Raw genomic sequence first — 20,965 nt, 5'->3', positions numbered from 1 at the left:
ACAGGGTCATGAGGCCATCCCTCAGCCTTCTCCAGGCTGAACAAGACAAGGGACCTCAGCCACTCCTTCCAAGTCTTGCCCTCAAGACCTGCTCTGCACACAGTGATAGGTTGATGTCCTTCCTGGATTGAGACATCCAGAAGTGCACACAGTACCTGAGGTGGGGCCATTCCAGAGCTATGGAGAGTGGGGCAGTCACCCTTGCCCAGATGGTGATGCCCGACGCTCCCCAGGGCACGGCTGGCCCTCCTGGCTGCCAGGGCACTGCTCACTCATGTTCAACTTGCTAGCAACCCAAACCCCCAGATCTCCCTACATCGATGTGCTCTCCAGCCTCAATAAAGAAAGAATTTTTTCAGAGAAGCTTTTAATAAGACTTGCTAAATAATTTAGGCCCATGGTTCATGTAGAATCCTCTAAGGCTGCAATTTTCTTTAATTGATAAGACTTATAAAATGCGACTCAAACTGACAATATGTCATTTGATGATGATTCATAAAATATCATTCAAGTTTTTAATTGCACCTGTGCTATTGCTAGTGATAGATAAGGAAATGACTACTAATGACATAAGAAGAAAAAATTTATTACTATGAATTTTATGTACTTTAAATCACCACTATGTTTTTATCACTTATCTTCAAAGAGTAGTGTAGTAATATGATTTTCCACATGAAGAGCTTTCAATATAAACTTCAAGTGGAAAAGCCAACTCAAATATTTAAATTCAAATTTTAAGTTAATTTTGAAAGATTCATAATAAATTTTGAAAGGTTAGGTTAGTGTTGAGGTTTTTTGCTTTGTTTTGATTTTATTATGCAATAAATGTTATTTGCCTAAACATTTTATTATGTAGTGTATTAAAAAAGGTACATAGAATAAAGAACAGTGCCCTCTGGAAAGCATTGTGTTTCGATGAGAGAAAAGTCCTGTAAAAAATGATTTAATGTTCAAAAGATACCTAAATGAATTCAAAGGAAGATTTTTAAGATACTGGTTTTGTTGTTACTTCATCCTTGGCTATTTGCCCATCAAGGCATGTCTCTCACTTGTTGCAAGATTCATTTATGCAAAATACAGCTTACTAAGATTGCCAGATTATTATTTTTGATGAAATTACTCTTTCTAGCTTGAAAAAAAATGAAAGTTTTTTCATTGACTTCCACAGTGGTACTTCTCATTTTTTGCATGCATAAACTTGATGGATATGTTTATCTGTTTTATCATATCTATACAGTATACATATTTTTTGTCAAGTGGTGCCAGCCATATGTTTTTGCATGTGTACTTTATATGAGATGCATATTCTCTAAATTCAGAGCACTTAATTCCTGACTACTGTGAGATCCAAATGTTTGTAGCTTTATACTTCAAGTAGTCATTTATGCTGATACAAACAGCACTTTGTGCAGTTGCTTACAACTTGAAAATAACCATAAGTGTTTGGAATTAATTACTTGCACATTTTAAAATGCAATTTGTAAATCACATAGAATTTGAATTCATGAATCCTCAGGCACTATCTGCTATCAAATTACTGCAAGCACAGTGATGCACTAAGATTCCTGAGCAGTAACTCTCTCAAAAGCATAACATAGAGAAGGCCATGGCCAAAAATGAGACAGTCCAAGGAGGCCAACTCACCCTGGGACCAGCTGTGTAAGACCAGACAGTTTGTGTCCCATCCTCTGAGCAGTGAGGCCACATCCTGACTGCCTGCACTCACTTGAGCAATGCATTGTGCTTTACTATTCAATAGTCCTGTTGCCTTAGCCTGTGTGCTGCTTGTGATGAAGGAAATACCCAAAGCATATCTGTCAGAGAGTAAATGCTCTCTGGTTCAGGCTGGTTTCTGTGGTCTTACCTAGTTGACCAATGTTCTCTTTCTGTTTCTGTGTTAGCTTGATTTTTGCAAATCTCTTCATGATGGTGTTGTGAATAGATTAAAAGGCTATGCATCCCTTTGGGCAGATAGCTGTAGTAGACTGAGTTCCTTTGGCTCTTATTCGTAATGCGCAGCGTATAAATTTAGATTTTTGCGTGTGGTTGCCAGTAATAATAAACTAAATTTCAGCTGTAAAATTCTGAACTTTAGAACTCAAAGATTATTCAAGGGCTTTCTATCAGGAACAGTGAGGAGTATTGTATTTAGCACTTTTAAGCATGTAACTTAAAGTCAGTATAAACAGTGAGAGATGGTATAATTGAGGATGCTGTCATAAAAAATTTAACAGCAACAGCTACTACCAAAGAGATATGGGTGAATTAGGATTTTGCTCATCTTGCTGATTACCCTGAATGTGAAGAGTCTGCCTGCTAGCTTTCAAGAATACAGATGGAACTGTTATGTGTTAGAAACTGAAACTTTAAAGTGCAGGTACAGGATGTACAGCATTAATTTGTTTTTTCTTTTCTGGGCTGGATGATGATCTGAAATGAAGTGCTAGAAAGCTATTAAAAAAAGTAAACAAAACACAAACAAATATAAAAAGCAAAACTGCAACAACAACAAAAATCCCCCAAAACAAATACACACACAGACACAAAAACACTGGGAAAAAAGAGAAAGTTTAGATATTATTCAGTAAAAAACCTCAATTCTCCTTTCTGATTTATTATAGAATTACAGTAGTTTTCAAATTATTTTAGTCTTTGAATGTATTATGCACCAGGAGATTTTACTCAGATTCTCAGCTTTATCCAGGGTCCTTTAATTTTCACTTCCTTTCCCCCTTTCATTCCTCAGTGGCACAATGGCCCTTTCAATATACACTGTATAAAAAGCCAGAAATTGAGGAAGGAATCACAGAAATGGCCTGATTTCACCAACAAAAAAGAAATCTTTTAGGAAAGTCAATCTATTCTAGCTCTATTCTTTCATTTTAAATATGACCAAACACTTATAAATATCAGGGTCTAGAAAGTAAGATATGAAATTTATTGAAAAAACATGACCTCTTCTGAAAAATTTGTGTTCCAAGAAATTAAATCAGTAAGGCTTTAGTAGCCAAGGTTATGTTACATTTGTGTACATCAAAATTTACTTTTGCATGTAGAAGCATAAAGATCGTGCCATTCAGGAGCTTCCTCTCTTCTTTTTAATCAAATTAATGCTCTATACATTACTTAAACATTAAAGAAATTATTCTGTTTCTGCCTTTTTTGAAATTCTTCCTTTTACTTCTGTCACTTATTGGCTATTTAGCCCCTTTTAAGTCTCCTTTTTCTAATGTCCAGACCCAGCATTCTTCTTCCTTTGATTAATGAATCCTTTTTTCCTTCAAATATTCCTTTAAAACACACTCACACTGACAGACTTTCAATTATGATTGAGAAGAGCAGCTCTACTCCTACACTTTTCTGTTGTCTTAATTAGCTATTCAGTTATTATCCTAATTAGACTATAAGTACCTAGTGTTATGCACCTTGCCAAGCTATGTGTTTTTGAATCTCCATGTGCACTTATAGTATGCAAATAATACTAATGATAGTAGCAGTAAGTAAAGATGATAAAAGAGATAAAAATCAAATGCTTCTCTCCTGATCCTTCTCCTATGCTGAAATGTTTTTAATTACTATTTCTTTGGCTTTCATTACCACATTATCAAAAAGCAAATGCTACCTGATGAGTTTTTAATTTCTTAAGTCAATTAATTGTACGGATGACATATTTTCTTGGGGTTAGCAAGGAAAATACAAGACATTTGCTAAATAATTTGGCAAAATATTAAATAACATTCAAGATTTAGGAGAAAATTCCTATGCTTTTCATTTTAAAAAAATTGTTAATAATCATTAAATACATACATTATTGACGGATAACCACAAAATCTTCTGAATTCATTTGTCATCTGTAAACATCCTGATTCAGAACAAAAAAAAAAAAAGAAAGTAAAGGGAAAGGATAGTATGATGTTATTAATGCTTCCTAGTTTAGGAGGGTGAAAAATAGAAGATTTTTTTTATCTGCAGGTTTTTTGTTTTTTTTTTTTTTTTTGTTGTTGTTGTAAGAAATAAGTGAAAGAAAATATTTGTTCAATATTTTTAAATTTGTATCACAAAGAGTCTAACTGTTTCTGTGGTTTTGTGCCTAGTTCTTTTTTAGGCTTCTTCTGTGCACACATTCACAGAGCCAGGTTCTCCAAATCAACACATAATAGGCGTCCCTGCTAACCTTCATTCTTGTTTGACCTGGTGCTGAAGTGACACCAACAAAGAAAACAAGTCAGAAAACCCAAACCAAAAACATCTGCTGATTAAAGGCCAGACATTCCATTCTATTTGCCTGGACAATTATTTGTTTCTGTGTGCATATTTATGGGTCCTCAGTGAGTAGAGAAGATCTGGGTTTATAGCAGAAACAAGGATGGTGTTTGAAGTGCAGCTTCATTAGTAATTGATGTTCTGTTTGTCAGCTGAAGGAGCTTGTGGAGGGACACTACGTGGGACAAGTGGAACTATTTCAAGTCCGCACTTCCCTTCTGAGTATGAAAATAATGCTGATTGCACCTGGACCATATTGGCTGAGCCAGGAGACACCATTGCTTTGGTCTTTACTGACTTCCAGTTGGAGGAAGGATATGACTTCCTAGAGATCAGTGGAACAGAAGCACCATCAATATGGTAAGTCAAAGATCTTTTAAAGATCTCACTTCCTGTTTTTCTCTTTTTTGGTACCTAACTGAAAAGATATCAGAGGATATTTAAGATATTTTCTACCTGTCAGCAATGACTGGGTTTTATGCTTCTTTTTTGGTCCCTTTCACCTTTTAGAACTGAAAAAAATAAATCGTTTCCTTCTGTTTCTTTCCACATCTTTGTCCTTCCTCTTATTTTCCTCCATCTACTAGAGTTATATTTGTATGGTATCTTATCAGTGAACATTTAATTCATGTTACATATTTGAACTTGGTATAAGAACATTTTTGATGTTGTGTCTTGAATGACATATTATGCTATTGTACTTCAGCAATGAAAGTAGTGAGCAAAAGTCAGCCTGAGTAAAACAGAAATATATAGACAGCTAATAGATGGCATCTTATTCTAAACAGGCTGTAATTCAGTCTCACTATGTGTATGCATGTATGCAAGCATTATTCCCTTATGTTAGGTGATGTTAAAACCGTTTGCTTAGCAATATTAGGGATTTGTAATTGTAATACTAAATCTATGTTCTCTGTACTAAGTAAAAGATGATCGTTCTGCCTGTGGGAATGGATTAAGTTGTGGAACAGTTTGTATTATAATTTCTTTGCAGCTTACATATGCAGGTTTTTCATCCTTTTCATCTCTGAGAATGTCTTGTGCTTGACATTATGTGCGCTATTGCTATAAAATTTAGCCTAGAAAAATGTAGATATTCTCAGGTGACTGATGATTATTATCTTCAGAATGCCTTTCTAGAGATAGGAAGCAATCCTACTATTATTTTGATGTCATAACTGGCTAGACAGTGCAATATATTGATAATTGTGAAGTTATAGCTAGATCTGATCTTTTGAAAACCTATCAATAAAAATGTGTGGTAACTATACTTGGCAACTATGTGAAAACTTTGGTTTAAAGACACATGCAAATCTATGTCACTGATTCCAAGAAGATTTTTTGCCTTTTCTTTTATATACTTTTTATATAACTTGTATGTATCCTCAGTATTCATAGCAGGCATACTTGTAGCTCCTTAAGTCCAATAACTTAGCATAGACCTAGTATTTTGTTAGGCCAGGAGATCAAACATCCTAAAGACCTTGTAGTAGGAGGCCAGAAAATTCCACACTATCTTGGGAAACCAAGATCCTCTCCAGAACATATCCTGTAAATTAAAGATTTGGCTCTTCCAGGGGGGAATTCCTCAGACAGAGGAATATCACAACATTCATCCAGGCCTCCCGTTGGGGAATCTTTGTTAGATATGCTAATTTTTGAAGTCTATAAATTGTATATGAAATCTATTGTGTGTGTGCATCATCACAGCGCATTCTACCTTGGCAAAATGCACCATAATGATGGTTATTAAAATACCTGAGTAAAACCCCCTTAGCCCTGTCTGGCACTCAATTTTTTAACACCATCATCACAAGATGACTCTCCAACATTTCCACTTAAGCAAAAGTGTAATGGCAGTCAGTGAAGCAGCTTGATATCAAATTAAGTGCTTATGTCTGAAGTACAATATGTGAATACCCCCTTGCCTCTCACTCATGCACAGAAATGCACAACAGTCATCAATGCAAAGTTTTCTTCTTAGGGCTTCTGAGGATCAGAAATTGAAAGCTTGAAGGGGAATAAATAATGCAAGTTTGCTACAAAACATAAAAGTATGTCCATTTGATTTCAAGCGAATCCACTAAACATTTTACAACATACTTGTGCTTTTGATTTCCGGTAATAAATTAAGTAGAATATGAGCAGAAGGCATTGGAAACATTCTGCATTGATCTCATGCAATATTGGTCAGCTTTACTTTGGAACAGAGATATAATAAGAATTTTATTTCTCCTAGAATTTAATCTCAACATTTTTCTTGTTTTCTGTGGTATGCTGGAGATCATTATTTAGCACTGATCACTAAAACATGGATTTATTTTGTGTTTCTAAGATCATAGAATCATAATTTAATTTGGGTTGGAAGGAAACTTAAAAGATCATCTAGTAATACCCCTCTACTGTGATCAAGGACTTCTTTAACTGGATCAGATTGCTCAGTCCTGACTTTGAATGTTTCTGGGTGTAGACATCCACACCTCTCAGGGCAACCTTTTCCAGTGTTTCTCTACCCTCACTGTCAAAACATGTCTTCTTTATATGTAATCTAAATCTACCCTCTTTAAAATCATTACTTCTTGTCCTATCAAATCAGATTGTGCTAAAAAACACTGTTCCTCTCTTTCTTATAAACCTCTTTTACATACTGAAAAGCTGAAATGAGATCTCCACAGAGCCTTCTCTTTCCAGCTGAACAGCCACAACCCTCTTCTTATATGAGAAGTGTTCGAGCTTTCATTCATTTTTGTAGCCCTCATTTGTACTTGGTTGAACAGGTCCATGTCCTCCCTGTGCTGAGACACAGAGCTGGATGCAGCACTCCAGGTGGGGTCTCACCGGAGCAGAGGGGCAGAATCCCCTCCTTTGCCCTGCTGGCTATGGTGTTTTTGATGCAGCCCAGGACACATGTGGCTTTTAGGGCCTTACATGGGAGCTCATGTCCAGCCTCTCACCCACCAGCACTCCCAAGTCCTTCTTGGCAGGGCTGCTTTCAGTCTGTTTGTCCCTCAGCCTGGATTAATACGAGGGGTTGCTCAGACCCAGGTGCAGCACCTTACACTTGGCACTTTCAACCCTCATGAGTTTTCCAGGGATCCACTTCTCCTTTTCAAGCTTTTCCTGGTACATCTGGATGGCATCCTATTTCTCAGGTGTGTCAATGACACCACACATTTTGGTGTCATCAGCAAATTTGCTGTGGCTGCACTTCATCCCAGTCTCCATGGCATGAAGATACCATGAATAGTAGTAGTATCAGTGATTCCAGTGCAGGATTAGTACAGGATCACTGATGAAAGGCTGGAGAAGCTGTGAGCAATTTCATAGGAAATGTTTAAAGGATTATTGGAAAACTTGGAATGGAGCTACACATTCAGCTATATTTAAGCCAGAACAGTTACCATAGTGACATTAGAGCCATGCTAAATGTAGTGCATTCTGTAATATGCTAAAATCAGCTGTGTGTTTAAATGGGAAGTTGTTCCATACTTAAAACTAATGGTCTAGGGGTGTTATCATCTAAAAATGTGACTTTTTTTTAATTGCTCCCTTTTATTGTATCTGGCATCATGTCAACAGCTTTAGGCATTAATTCTGTATTAGGAGTCACATATTCCATTAGCACGGTCTGGTAATTAGGATTGGTTTTTTTCCCTTAAAGGAATAATTGCTGTAGAATAAGTGAAAAAATACACATACATGAGCACTGTAAAAGCGAGAAAGAGAGCAAGAAATAAGAAAGTAATATCAGACTGATTATTCTTTAGTGTTTTTAGTGTGTGATGCAATATGTCTGGATTACCCTCTCCAAACATATCAGCAAGGTTAGAAGCAGTTCCAGCATGATTGCAGTAAAAAGAAAATGGTCATGCTTTTTTTAAGTAAAGCAATGGAAATGCAAGGACAAGTGGAGTCTAAATGCTGAAGGACAGTAATCTGATGTATCTATAAAATATGTATATAAGATGTGTTATAGGAATTATATAGATTCTACATCTTTCTCCTATATAATACTAATATTTTAATTTAGGTATTATGCCACACATGTTTTTAAACCTTCTATAAGACGTTCAGTAAATTTCTGATTTATATAGCTGATCTTGGCTTCTTTGCCAGTGCATTAATAAGGAAGAAGAGATTTGTTTAGCTTTTCTTATTTTTAAAATCACTCATATGGTCCATCCTAATGGAATTAGTTTATGAAAGAGTTAGAAGATATTATTTCTTTTATGTACACTATACAGTTGGAGCATCTAAAGCTATTCAAGATTCATTTGTTTGGGGATTTTTTTGGTTTGTTTTGAGTGTTTTGTTGCTTTTTTCAATTAGAGAGCAGTTATATAGCTCTGGATCTTGAATGAATATAGGTGACCACATTTTTAATTCTGCTTTGAATCAATAGATGTGTCAACAGGCTTTAAAAGAGGAACATGAGTGCAAAATGAATGTGAATGACATAGAAAAGCCTTTTTAATCTGTAAAAAAAGTAGAAATGCTATCAGTTAGACTATAGGTGAAAGAAATCTTTTTGGATTTTAACAATTTTCTTAGTTTGCTATTACATAATGAGTTTTAGGTGTAAAATAAGTTTTGTTTGAGTTGATAATCTATTGCTTGCAATACCACAAACACTACTTTTGAGAGCATAACAGAAAGGCTGCCTCTGCTATGTGTGGAGCCCATCTCCAAGTCCAGCAAATTGTTGATCTTTTCAGTCTGAAGGGCTTCTGTGTTGATAATTATTAGAATATAAAAAAATAAGCTGAACATTGAATATAACTTTTAAAATACTTCCAAACATAAACTTCCTTAATACGTCTGCATAAGTTATATGGTACTTAAAATTAAATCTAAGGTAGATCTACAGATAGTATTAAGAAGTATCTCAAGTATCTTAGAAATCTAGACTTTAGCTGAACAGAGTTTTGAAAAAGAAATCTATTACTTAGGGAAAGCATCCTATTGAAAATATCTTAATCTTTCCCAAGACTCCCCCTTGACGTGGAAGACTGGGGTTTTTTATTATCATATGTAGGTTAGGTAAAACTGGACAATTCACATGGGCATAGGTAGGTCCAGCTCAGGCTTTTTCATGTAAGTGTGGCTTGGACATGATTTTTAAAAAGTCATCAAATTATCTTAGACTGTTATACTGTGCATGAAAGGTGATTATGACACTAAGAATAATTTTGCAATTATTTTTTAATGAGGAATTCTAATTTTGAACAAATTTTGTTCAATTTTTTTTTCTCTTTGACCTTATAATAGTGATTTTTTTCTTACTGTGCTTCAATTTAAACCCAAAATTAATATCCTTTATATTTTTGTCAGTATTTGCCAATGTAGGAGAATGAACTACACTTCTTACTTTTTAGTCTAAATTAATTTCCTAATGCTATTTAAAATTACCTTTAAGGTTATTCTGACTTCCTTATAAATCATTTCAATATCATAGTGGAAGGCCATAAAACTTTATGTGGATATGAGAGTGATTTGGAAGCAGCACTAATGAATTGCTATAATCTTGGCATACAATTTGGCATAAGTACCAGGAGTCACCTGAAACTCACTTCTTGTTTCTGTGTTAATTAATAACTCCTATAACAGCTGGATACTATTTTGTGTTTCTTAGTAAATACACCAGTCCGAACACTCAGATATATTTCAAAATAGTAGGATTTCAATTTGCATGCTTTCTGTCCTGTTTATAGATCTGTTTATCTTAATTACCACCCTCCTTGTGAGAGGCCTACAGCAAAGTGATGCATGAGGTAATGGAGTGGTCTAGATCACCTTTTTGATAGACACCTATGGCAGTAGATCCAGACATCTGAGCTGAGTGTTTAGCTCAGAATTACATAATTAGACAGCTGAAGAGCACCATCTATTGGTTTGCTGTTAAAAGATGCATCACTTGTGGATCACCTTCAATAAAAAAGTACTACACCAGAAAAAGGCTTGGGACGTGCCTGTGCCAATATATGACACTATTTTTTGTTTCCTTCTCCATCAGGTGAGAAAAGATATGCCATGGCCATGCAGCAAAGGGAAGACAGTTAGAGTCTAGCTTTTTCATTTGAGGAAACTATTCAATTTTTATTAAATTATGTGTCATTGCTTACTTTTTTAGCCTCTTTAGAGACATCATGACCATCATTCCTTTTTTTGTGTCACCAGGGGAACTCTGCAAAGTTATGTGCTTGTCTTGGAGTTACTGGTAAAGGGTTCTCTTGCTACCTGCTAGTTTTTGGGAGCTCTTATCTTTCTCTAGCTTCTGACTGGCTTTCCCCTATTATCTGTTTTGGTTAGGAAACCAATAGGTTTAAGCTTCTCTACTGGATAACTTGTCTGTCTGACCTGCCATGAACCTTTTTTTTTCAGGAAAACAAGTGATGCATAGTTACCCTCGATTTCTTTCTGTTGACTTTCAGGTTGCAGAGTTTTCAGTTACCATGTAAAATTACGTAATCTGTGACATGTGAAAATTAGCAATAAAGTTATCTAGCACTTGAACCCAACCTATTAAATATATGTAGCAACAGAAAAATATTTAAAACTGATTTACCACACAGCACTATTCATTACCAAACCTCCAAGATACATTGGAGGGACAAAGAAATTTTAAGGTGAGTGGCTAATGTAGATTCTGTGCCTGTATGAAGAGCTTTTTAAGACTAAAAAAATATAGAGATTCTGACAGAACACTGCAGACTTTGTAATTCATAATATGTTTATTTACCTGATTAGAAGGAAATTTCTGTTAATTAAATACATTATACTAAGAGATTTTTTTCCATACATGATTCGTTCAAAGTATTACTACAGAAGGTGTCATCAGAAGGTATTTGCATATTGAAAACTGAATTAATGACAGAAAAATCGCCAAAATAAATAATATGGCAAACACCTTGTCCCATTAAAAGGCTCAGTGGAATACACTTTTCCTCATCTTCTGAGTCCTGTCAGTTGCTGCCTTTGGTACTGATGCTTGTCTCTCCGGGTTTCTCCAAGTTGTTTTTTTGTCTGTAATACCTGTGCTCCCGCTGCTCCCTTTGCTCCTACAAATGAGCCCTTTTTCAGCATTCTTCCTCAGCATTTCCTGCTGTGTTAAATGGTTTAAGCTTAAAATCTGTTACAAGCTATCCTAAAAAGGAATGGACAAATCATAGTTGATCCTGGTTTCTGGTAGATAAAGGGTTGAAAAACATATATCCCAAGATTTTTTTTTTTTAAAGTCAACCATGTGCTTTAGTCATAATCAAAACAGTGTATCAAAAGTTTTCAAACACAGTGCTGAACTTGAGTTCCTGTGGAGTTTTATGATCTTGGAGAGAATGTCTCACTGGTCTCAGAGCTGTTAAGCACAGTCTCAGAAAGGAGTATCCCCACTCACATATTAGGGAATTTATACAGAGAATTGGCAGAATGTTTTGCATAGGACATCAGCTATGTATACTAAACATGTCATACAGGCAATTGGTGTACTCTAGTTCTAAAAGTATTGCTCTCCAGAGTCTTTTAAAATTCCCTGAGTGGGAAATAGCAAGTTTTAATTGTGTCTATAGCCAGTTTTTTGGGTTTTTTAAGCAGTTGCTAAACCTAAACATGTCTAGATAAACAGCTTCTTCGCTCCTACTGTTTTTCTATAATAAGGATTAAAAAGCTGATATCATCAGTGATATATCTTGTACTTGGCTATATTTATCAAAATCATCATGTTCCAAAATGGATTTTCTTCAGGCATTCAAATGCCTACTTGAAAAAATGAATTATCCACAGTTGTAAGTAAATTGTTTAGCAGGCTTGGGGAAATACAGTGAATACTGCTCAGTATCTTTGGCGTCTATGGAAATTAAAAAAAAAATATAGCGTGGATTAGACAGGTAGTGAACAGTTCACCCTCCCTAAAATTTATGTAGGAGAGAAGATGAAACCTGACTATGGTTAAGAAAGCATAGCTGCAGGGAAATTGGTGTCCTAAGACAGGGTTACATTTATTTCCACAATCCTGGGCATTGTCTTGCTGTTGCTTTCAGCATCCTAGTGGCATTTTTTTAAAATGTTTTGATACAGAGGAACATGTCTGGTTGCTGTGGAGTTTTTTTGTTATTTAAGTGTATATTAAATAATGTAGTATATAAGTAAGTATAAGTAAGTATATAAGGAGATGAGCTCTGCTATTTGCAGTGATGAACCTGTAGTTTTTAATTGTTGAAATGGCCTTAGTGAAGAGAAAAGAGTGCAAGTAGTGGTTTCAAAAATAAGCTGAAATGTATCATCCAAATTTGTATGTGATCTCTGAGTCGCTGGCATTGCACTGGAAGAAATGAAGTGTTGGAAGGAATAAGGACCACAGTTTTCCTTCCTATTATATATTGTATATATATACATATATGTGTATATTATCTTGAGGTTAATCTGATTAAAGAAAAAATAAGATTGTTTAGAGTCCTGCTGCAAAGACATATCTCAATAAATATGTTTAGTTTACAATAATGTCTCTCATAGAAATCTTGCAAAAGTTCTTGGGCTTGTATTTGAAGAAAGCATATCTGAAATGCATCACTTATCTCTTGTCATTTTTTTCATGCTAAATATATATATATAAATACATATTAGTATCTGTATATATAAAAGTATGTTGAAGGTTTTGCAAGGATTTTGACCTTAAAAGAGATGGGAGGGTAAATATACTCCATGCTAATAGTAGTGACTGAGCCCATAATCTCTTGCCTGTGTTAGCTGTAAGGACACAGAGACCACTTAGGTGTTAACACCAGCATGTGAGTCCTGTATGAAGTGAGAAGTACAGAGGCACTAAATTGACACTTAATTCACAGAACACTATTGCTTTCTTTGCACCTATTAATTTACAGCCTACTGTGCTGAAGAGGCATAAAGGCTTCATTCATAGCACATCACAAACTGACAGGAACATAACAGTGAGAGAACTCACTTAAGGAAGCACTGTGACCCATGGTATAATTTTCTACTACATTTAAAAGAACATAAAAAAAGAGTTAGATCTTTTAAATTAAGTATGTGAGCATGATTTAAATACATTAAAGGAGAGCTCAGATTGCTTAAAATACCACTACTTTACTGTCTTTCTAAATAGATTTTATAACCCTGGGGATTCAGCATGCTCCTAAAATATCCTTCTACTTGGTGTGTTGCATTATTCTAGAATATCTATACCATTAGCTTCATTTACTCACAAAATTCTTGACATTGGATTCAGGAAAATATGTTTCAATGATGAAACAGTTCGTATCAGTGTAGTCAGATTAGAAACTTAGAGATATTTATGAGTTGCTAAATTTCTTGGTTTTACACAGTATCTATCTAATGCAGTCAACCCAAAGAATAAAACAAAACATACAGATATTTTGACTTCTGGAACGCTACATTAAGTTCTTCCCCTCCCTCCCCTTTTGCTGGGGATTCTAGGTTTGCATGCAATAATCACAGTAGTTCTGAAAATACTACACCTACTCACTGATTAAAAAACCCCAACAAAACAAAACGAAACTCAAAACAAACCAACAATCCTGCACGAAAAAAAAAAAAGAGAAAAATCCACAAGCCAACAAACACATAAACAAAAACCCAAACCAACTGAAATTTGAACTGGAGCTTTCCAGTCTATATTTTGTTTTGAGGTCTGTGTTACTGCATGAGAAGGAAGAAGTTTAATGGAGAAAATCTTGCTGTTAATATCTGTCTGCATATAAATATGAAGTCTCAAACTTGTAGAAGTAATACAGTTCAGTTCATCTGGTCAAATCAAAATTAACAAAGATCAATATTGGGACTACTAGATCAGTCTGGGAAACAAAAAGATAGTTATTCCGTGGACCTCAGACCAAATTCTAGTTTTGACACTGGTACCGAGTTTAGCAGTAATATCAGAAAGGAAATCAATCATGGTTTAAATTCACCTGACATGGGCAGTGGCATCTTTTCCCATTAGGATCAGTGAAGATGAAGGATGGTAATTTACCAAACAGCTCTTTTAAAGCACTGTAGTTTTCTATGTTATATTTCAAATATATTAGAATTTTAATATTAACTATTGCCATTTTCTAAAAGATATAGAGGGTTTTAATACATTCTGGGTTTTTTGACATATGCTTTCAAACACCCAAGTGTATGAAAAATTATTCATTAGGTATTAGCATAGTTGAATGTGTTCTTACTTTCCAGCATATCAAATTACCTCAGCAATTGTTCATCACATTTTAAGAGAGGAGCAGATTTTTACAATGTAAAAATCAAGTGTGATTATAGGTTTGTTTTATTTTTTTCCTGGATCTGCTGAAAGTTGCTAAAACATGGTACATGACAACAAAAACATTTGTTTGTAGTTTGGGTTGTTTCCTTTCCAGCAATATATACCAAAGTAAACATACTTCTCCCAAAAAACTCTTCCTGAATTTCTACTGCAAGTTTGTTAGGCCAACTACCCATTAGTTTGTTGCATGTTTTCTCTGCTGAGACCAGTGCTGTGACCTCCAGCAGCTCAGAGTGAAGCTGCCAATGAACTGTTCTTAGAGTTAATAAATACCTTGGCCCCTGGTACCTCTGTTTAGTTAGCACACAGAATACATTGATTGTTTCTTTGACTCTAAAAGAATGTTAAATTGAATTTAAATAACATGTTTATTGATGGCTACTCTTTTTTAAATGCCTGCACAGTAGGCTAGTGATTGGATTTAAGGGATTTTCTGCAGAGGTCTGCACTTAAAACATACTGTGCTGTTATGTATCTCTGATGTTTTAAAAAAGTTTAGATATGATGTGTAGTGGTGAATGAGATATTGTTTCTGTTTATCCAGTCTCCCAGACGGGCAGGGGAGAAGACAATCAGTGAGGAAGGCAATTTGATGTGAATAAAAAGAAAACAGAAGGATTTTGCTAGTTTTGCCAAGCTTGTGGCAGCACCACAATGAAGAGTGATAATTTCAGATCTAAACCATCTAAACAAAAATGGAAGTACTAATGGTTCCTTTTTAAACAGTGGATGCTGATGGGCATATTAACTGAAAAACTATTCCATGTCCTGATAAGACTGGCAAATTATTTCATCCCACTTTTATGGAGAAAGGAGAGGAGACAGAATAAAAAATGCAAGTTTTCCTCCCCAGAGCTCATATTAGAAAAAAGTCTTTTTTTTGGAATGATGTGACCCTGATATTCAAATATTTTGATTAGAAACAACACAGTAAAATATTATGTGAAGACTGAGTAACACAGGATTATTTAATTTTAAATTAAAATCTCATTTAGAGATACATGATTGTCTGAATTTGGATGAGACTGATCATATGGTTTTATTTTGTATTCAGAGCTTTTATAAAAAGCTAAACTGTGAATTTAGTTGCATCATCACAATAATCAAAAGCTGTCTTTTTTAGCTGACTGAAGTGAGAACAGTGTAGCTTAAAATACATGCAAGAACAGAAGTAGGATATATTCTAGCAGAGCATATATGCAGATTTATTGAACTGTCATTTGTCATCTTTTCATGTTCATAAAAGTATCATTAATATTAAAAAGTTAAGCACTCGAGACTAAAGAATGTCATCTTTAGTTTGAGCCTCTTGTACATAAACATTGACAAAGCTTTTTAATTATACCATCAAATGCTCCTATTTCTAACTCTGGGACTGAATTACTGTTGTGCACTTAAAGTAACTCAGGTCAGTAGAACTGCTGCTGCATATGTTGAGATGAGTTGTATGTATTATATGGGAAAATATAGGAATGTGTCATTATTAAAACAAATTGAGTTTCTCTTTAAAATCCGGGTCTTATGCATGCTTTATTAATAGAGTTGCTACACCGTGGTAATGGTTATCTTCAGACAAGATTTGTACAAAGTTCTACCGATACCTTTTGTGGTCCCATTTCTCATATACTCGGGTTCAACTCTTTCAGCTCATCTGTCAGCTGCAACTACTTTGGTGGAGCCATGATGATTATTTAAAGAAGGTCTTATAAAATTATACCAGAAACAAAAAGGAGGGAAAATAACTTTATTTGTAGATCATGTGCAACCCATTTATGAAGTGAACAGACTGGCTCCCAAATAAGAGTTTTATGGATTCTAATATTCATATGGAGTGAATTTCATTTCAAATCAATTATGAGTTTATATGATTTAGCTGGATGATAGACTTAAAAATTGAAAACTGATGACAAGAATCAAATTATATAAAAAATGCTGTCCTCACAACCTCAGCAGTGATAGCAAATGAAGAAGGTGCTCAAGTCCTTCACGTGAGCCCCTCTTACCTGGTTCTCAGTACAGTATTGCAATGAACAAGCTTTTTTTGAAGTATGTTAAAGAGGTGTATACAAACCAATGTTAGAACAAAATTAGAACACTGGAGACAGACTGTTCACAGGTTTAAAAGAATGTTTGAAAAGGAGACATGTAATTAGAAAAGAATCTGAAGATTATTCAAAAGTGGATGTTTGTCTCATCTGAAAGCAGTTTCACAGGTAAAGGTTTAGAGCATCTAAATGCACCCATGCAAGGAAAACACCATATCATACCTAGCTAATAACACCATGGAATTAAAGACTAAGACAAAAAGCCAGAATCTGTTTCCACATTTGAAAGAATCAATGGTTTTGTTGTTTTAGGAAATTTCAAAGTTGACTTTGAATTTTCCATCTCATTATTTCTTAAACTGAGATTGGATGTGTGTCTTAATAGTGCCATGAGATGTAAATTATTACATGCAGCCCAAGGATAAGGTAGGATTTTTCATTTTAATGTACAGAACCTAGATCTAAAGGCTGACTATACAAGAAGACATTCTAGTAGCTTTCTCTCTTCAATCGTATGAAAAAAATTCTTCGAAGTAGCAGATCTTATATTTAGTATTTAAGGTGTGGGATTCCAGAATTTGTCACTATTTATGAGGAGAGTTTCTAAAGATGAGTGCTTTAACTCTTCTTCAGAGGGCAACTATCAAGAGAAATCTTGGTTTCTTAGAAACTGGTATACAGGTTTTCATAATAAATATTTAGAATTAGCATGCTGCCCCCTGGGTAGAAATATGGTAATAAAAAAAAGGGTAGTGTGTTTGCTTCAGCTGCTGTGTTTGAAATCAATCCATTGCAGTCCCAATGGGCTAGATAAAGCTCTTAAAAATGTTAATTTTTCTGTGTACAGTAAGTAGCAGTAAATCCCTGCAAATCTACGTAGACTTGAGAGCTGAACTAATGAGTTTTATTTATATTTGGATTATCCACATTCTAAATGGTTCTATACTAGGAGAATCTCAAGTCATTTTCAAATTTTAGACACTGATGATTGGTTTAAAATAAAAGAGAATCTATTCTTTAAAAAAAAAATACTTTCCAGAAGATTGAAAAGATTACATGTTTGATATGAAAATACTAAAAAGAGTGTTCAGATCCTGTTTGTTCCAAACATGGCTATTCTTTTAGAAACTTTTACTTCTCAGGCGTGATAACAGTTTCCTGTGTGTTCAAAGTATATAAAACAAGAGTATTTTTTCATTATCATAATCTGATAAATTCAGGTAACAGATATGAACTTCATAAATGTTAGGAGCAAGACGAGCCCATTCTAATAATAAACTATCACCTGTATAAATGAAATCATGAATGTTCTTCACCTGAACAAGAGCATATTATTTTCAGAAAAATACTACATAACCCTGATTTAGTGTTTTCCAGTCCTTCAGAGTGTTTTGTAACCTGTTAATTGTCCTTATTGTTAAAAGAAAGCCTTATTTCCAAGCTTCCACACATAGCTAGCTTCAGGTTCCAGACACAAAATTCTGTCTTTGTCTACAAGACTGAAAAACTGTTACCAGACTCCAGTTCCCAGTAAGTCCTTGCAAATTGTAATCTCACAGCTTCCTCTTTGATAATATAAAGAAATCAATATTTTTTAGTTTTTTAGAAAATATAAAATTTTTAATTATTCTTTGGTTTCTTTTCAAAACCTCTGCAAATATTCTTGGCTGCAAACTGACATTGTAAAATGAAAAAGAGCATTACAGTAGCAGACATTTGCTGTTTCCCTGCCAACCTCAGTGTTAATCAGGTCATCTATTGGTCCCCATGTCAGTGTTTGGTTTTATTTGAGTTTCTTATGGTGTCATGGGGGGTAGCTCAAGAATATTGCTTGAATTGTAAAATTGACCCAATTAATGTAACACAGAAAAGAAGCATAGATATGATATGAGTTTGTGTTTTCTGTGAATTTTATTAAGTTACAACTGGCTAATCTTCCTTCCAGCCAACCCAGAGAGCCACAACCATTCTTGTAACCAGACTTTGTCAGGAATTCTAACAAAGACAATAGAAGAGCTGTGCCCAATCAATCATGTGAGAACTTGTCCCCTTCAAGATGGGGAGCGTATGGTTCCAGTCAAATGAAGTGAAGGAACTCTCTTCTTGCCTTGGGATGCAGTTTTGTAGACCACCTTTTGTGATAGGTTCCATCATGAGAATCAAGAACAAATGTGTCTTTTTCCATTTCTGGGATGGATTTTTACATTTTTGTTTTTGGACTCTCATTCCACTCACTTTAGCATTTGCCAGTACAAAGCAAATCCAGCTGCCCTTTAGGATCTTTAAAGGTAGGATGAAGAAATCAGGGTAAATATATTGAGAGCAGATCCTTGCAGAATATGCTCAGAAAAGATCCGAATCGAGAACATGATTTGTATTAAATAGAGAGGTAGATATATCCACAACAGCATGGAGTTTCCTGATCTCAGTGTTGAACAAAGACAGTCTATCCTCAGTGAGCTTTTCATAAGACACTAGAGATCTAGTGGGAATTTGTCTAATTTTGTGGCTGAGTGGCTGTCAGAGGGTAAGAGGGCAGTTTTGGGGAATGCAGCCAAAGAACAGCACCATGCCACTCACTCTCAAATTTGTTTACAGAGCAAACATCAGGTTGGGTACATAATGGGAGGAGCTGTCAACTTCCTCAAAGGCAGAGAGGTCCTGCAGAGAGACCTGGCTCAGCTTCCCTCTGTTCCACCTCACGCTTGATATTCTAAACCTTGTATTTAATGACTGTGTATATTCCCCCTGAGTGTCATTTGGTTTAACATTTTAGAGTTTTCTGCATTAAATCACTGGCATGAGCTGCCCATGACCTCAGCCCCTGACCCACTTCTTAACTGAACCTAACTGACCTTCTACATGTGGCTTGAATAGAGACAGCAACGTTAACTTCTGCCACTTAGCTTGGAAGTGCAGAACAACACAGTCATTCCTTGCTTATGACAGCTGCTTGACAGTCTTGTGTGTAGCAGGGAGTTGTGTCCTCATGAAGGGCAGGTGCTCACAGAGATAGTCATGTTCAAAGCATTTTGGTTTCATGCTGACATTCAGATCAATACTGACAGGTGTGGCTCTTCTGCAAAGTGCACCTGTCCTTGACACTGAACAGACTGCAAGGTGACAGGAACCGCACTTGTGGTTTTTTGGGACTCAGTTTCAGAATGCCTAATCTGAAAACACTCATGTAAAATATACAATACTTCATTTTATATCCACAGCTGGGAATTAATTTAAAAATTTTAATCACTGATTTTTGGTGCTTAACATGGTGAAAGCTGAGTTGGTTTGTATTTCATAAATATGGTCAATGTGGATTTACCTAGCCTATGTTGCAGAGAAGAACAAACTTTGAGAATATATCACGACTAACGTTCTTTTTTAGCAATACAGTAACAATTTCTGTATTTTCTTTTATTTAAAAAAATTGAAACTCCAATTTGATACTTCTTGTAAAAGATGAAGTATCTTCATGTAAAAGCTTCATGTAAAAGATGAAGCCAATAGTTTTACCAATTGGAAGACAATGGTTTTGTGAAATTTGTAGGAGGTACTAAGCCTGATTTATTGGATAAGCTGCACAAGATCCAAACCTTCAACAGGTGTGGAGAAAGTAAATCTTGAAAAATAGGGCATGAAACGTTAATGAACAAATAATCATTTTTATTCTCAGCATGTTAGTGGAAATAGAGTACATCTGTACCACCCAGCAGCTGCATCATTTTGAAGCTCTTGAAAGGGCTTGTGGAGGTGAGGAGAATACAAATCACAAATTGAACAGTAAATAAAAAGTAGGCAAACAAACAGAAATGCAGTCAGTAAGTATCTAAAATAATATAAATGCAAAAAGTTTTAATGTGATACTATGTTAAAAGATTATTACAGAGATTATGTATTGTTTTCAAAAGAGTCAAAACAAAAATGTTTGTATTTTATCATGGAGGTATTTCCAGTAAAACTAGGAAGAAATTAAACTTTGCTCAAAGGAGTTGAAGATAATTTTTGTAAATCAAATATACCATCTGTATTTATTTAATTTTAATACTCCCATGTATTATTACCCTAATTAACTAGTCACCTTTAAAAGAATTGCCACCATGAAGCTATGATGCTGAAAAACATCCCATTTCAACGTTAATTTAGAATTAAGTGTTCTCATTCACTGATACAAACTAGTATTTATTCTCTTAAAAGTATTTCCTTAGCAGTGTTCTTTCAAATTACTTTTTACAAACAACAGAGATCCCCATTCAGTATCTAATAATCATATTTAATAATTAGTCTTAGCTCCACTACTACAAAATAGTGCTTGCTGTGCTTGTTTTATTTTAACTGTTCATGACTTTGAAGATCTCACCAACTC

The 20,965-nt window shown here is 35.0% G+C and overlaps 1 protein-coding gene across 1 annotated transcript in view; it reads left to right on the top strand.

The window, feature by feature from the left end:
• CSMD1 (CUB and Sushi multiple domains 1) overlaps positions 1-20,965 on the top strand; it is a 1,073,317-nt gene that overhangs the window by 551,959 nt on the left and 500,393 nt on the right. The window contains 1 exon segment of the mRNA XM_036380277.2: positions 4,416-4,623. Within this exon segment, the coding sequence (XP_036236170.2) occupies positions 4,416-4,623 (208 nt within the window).

Source organism: Molothrus ater, chromosome 3 (genome assembly GCF_012460135.2).
Source record: "Molothrus ater isolate BHLD 08-10-18 breed brown headed cowbird chromosome 3, BPBGC_Mater_1.1, whole genome shotgun sequence".
In the NCBI taxonomy this organism is placed as follows: domain Eukaryota; kingdom Metazoa; phylum Chordata; class Aves; order Passeriformes; family Icteridae; genus Molothrus; species Molothrus ater.
Note: the sequence above shows the minus strand (reverse complement) of the source record. Positions and strands in the feature narration are given on the sequence as shown.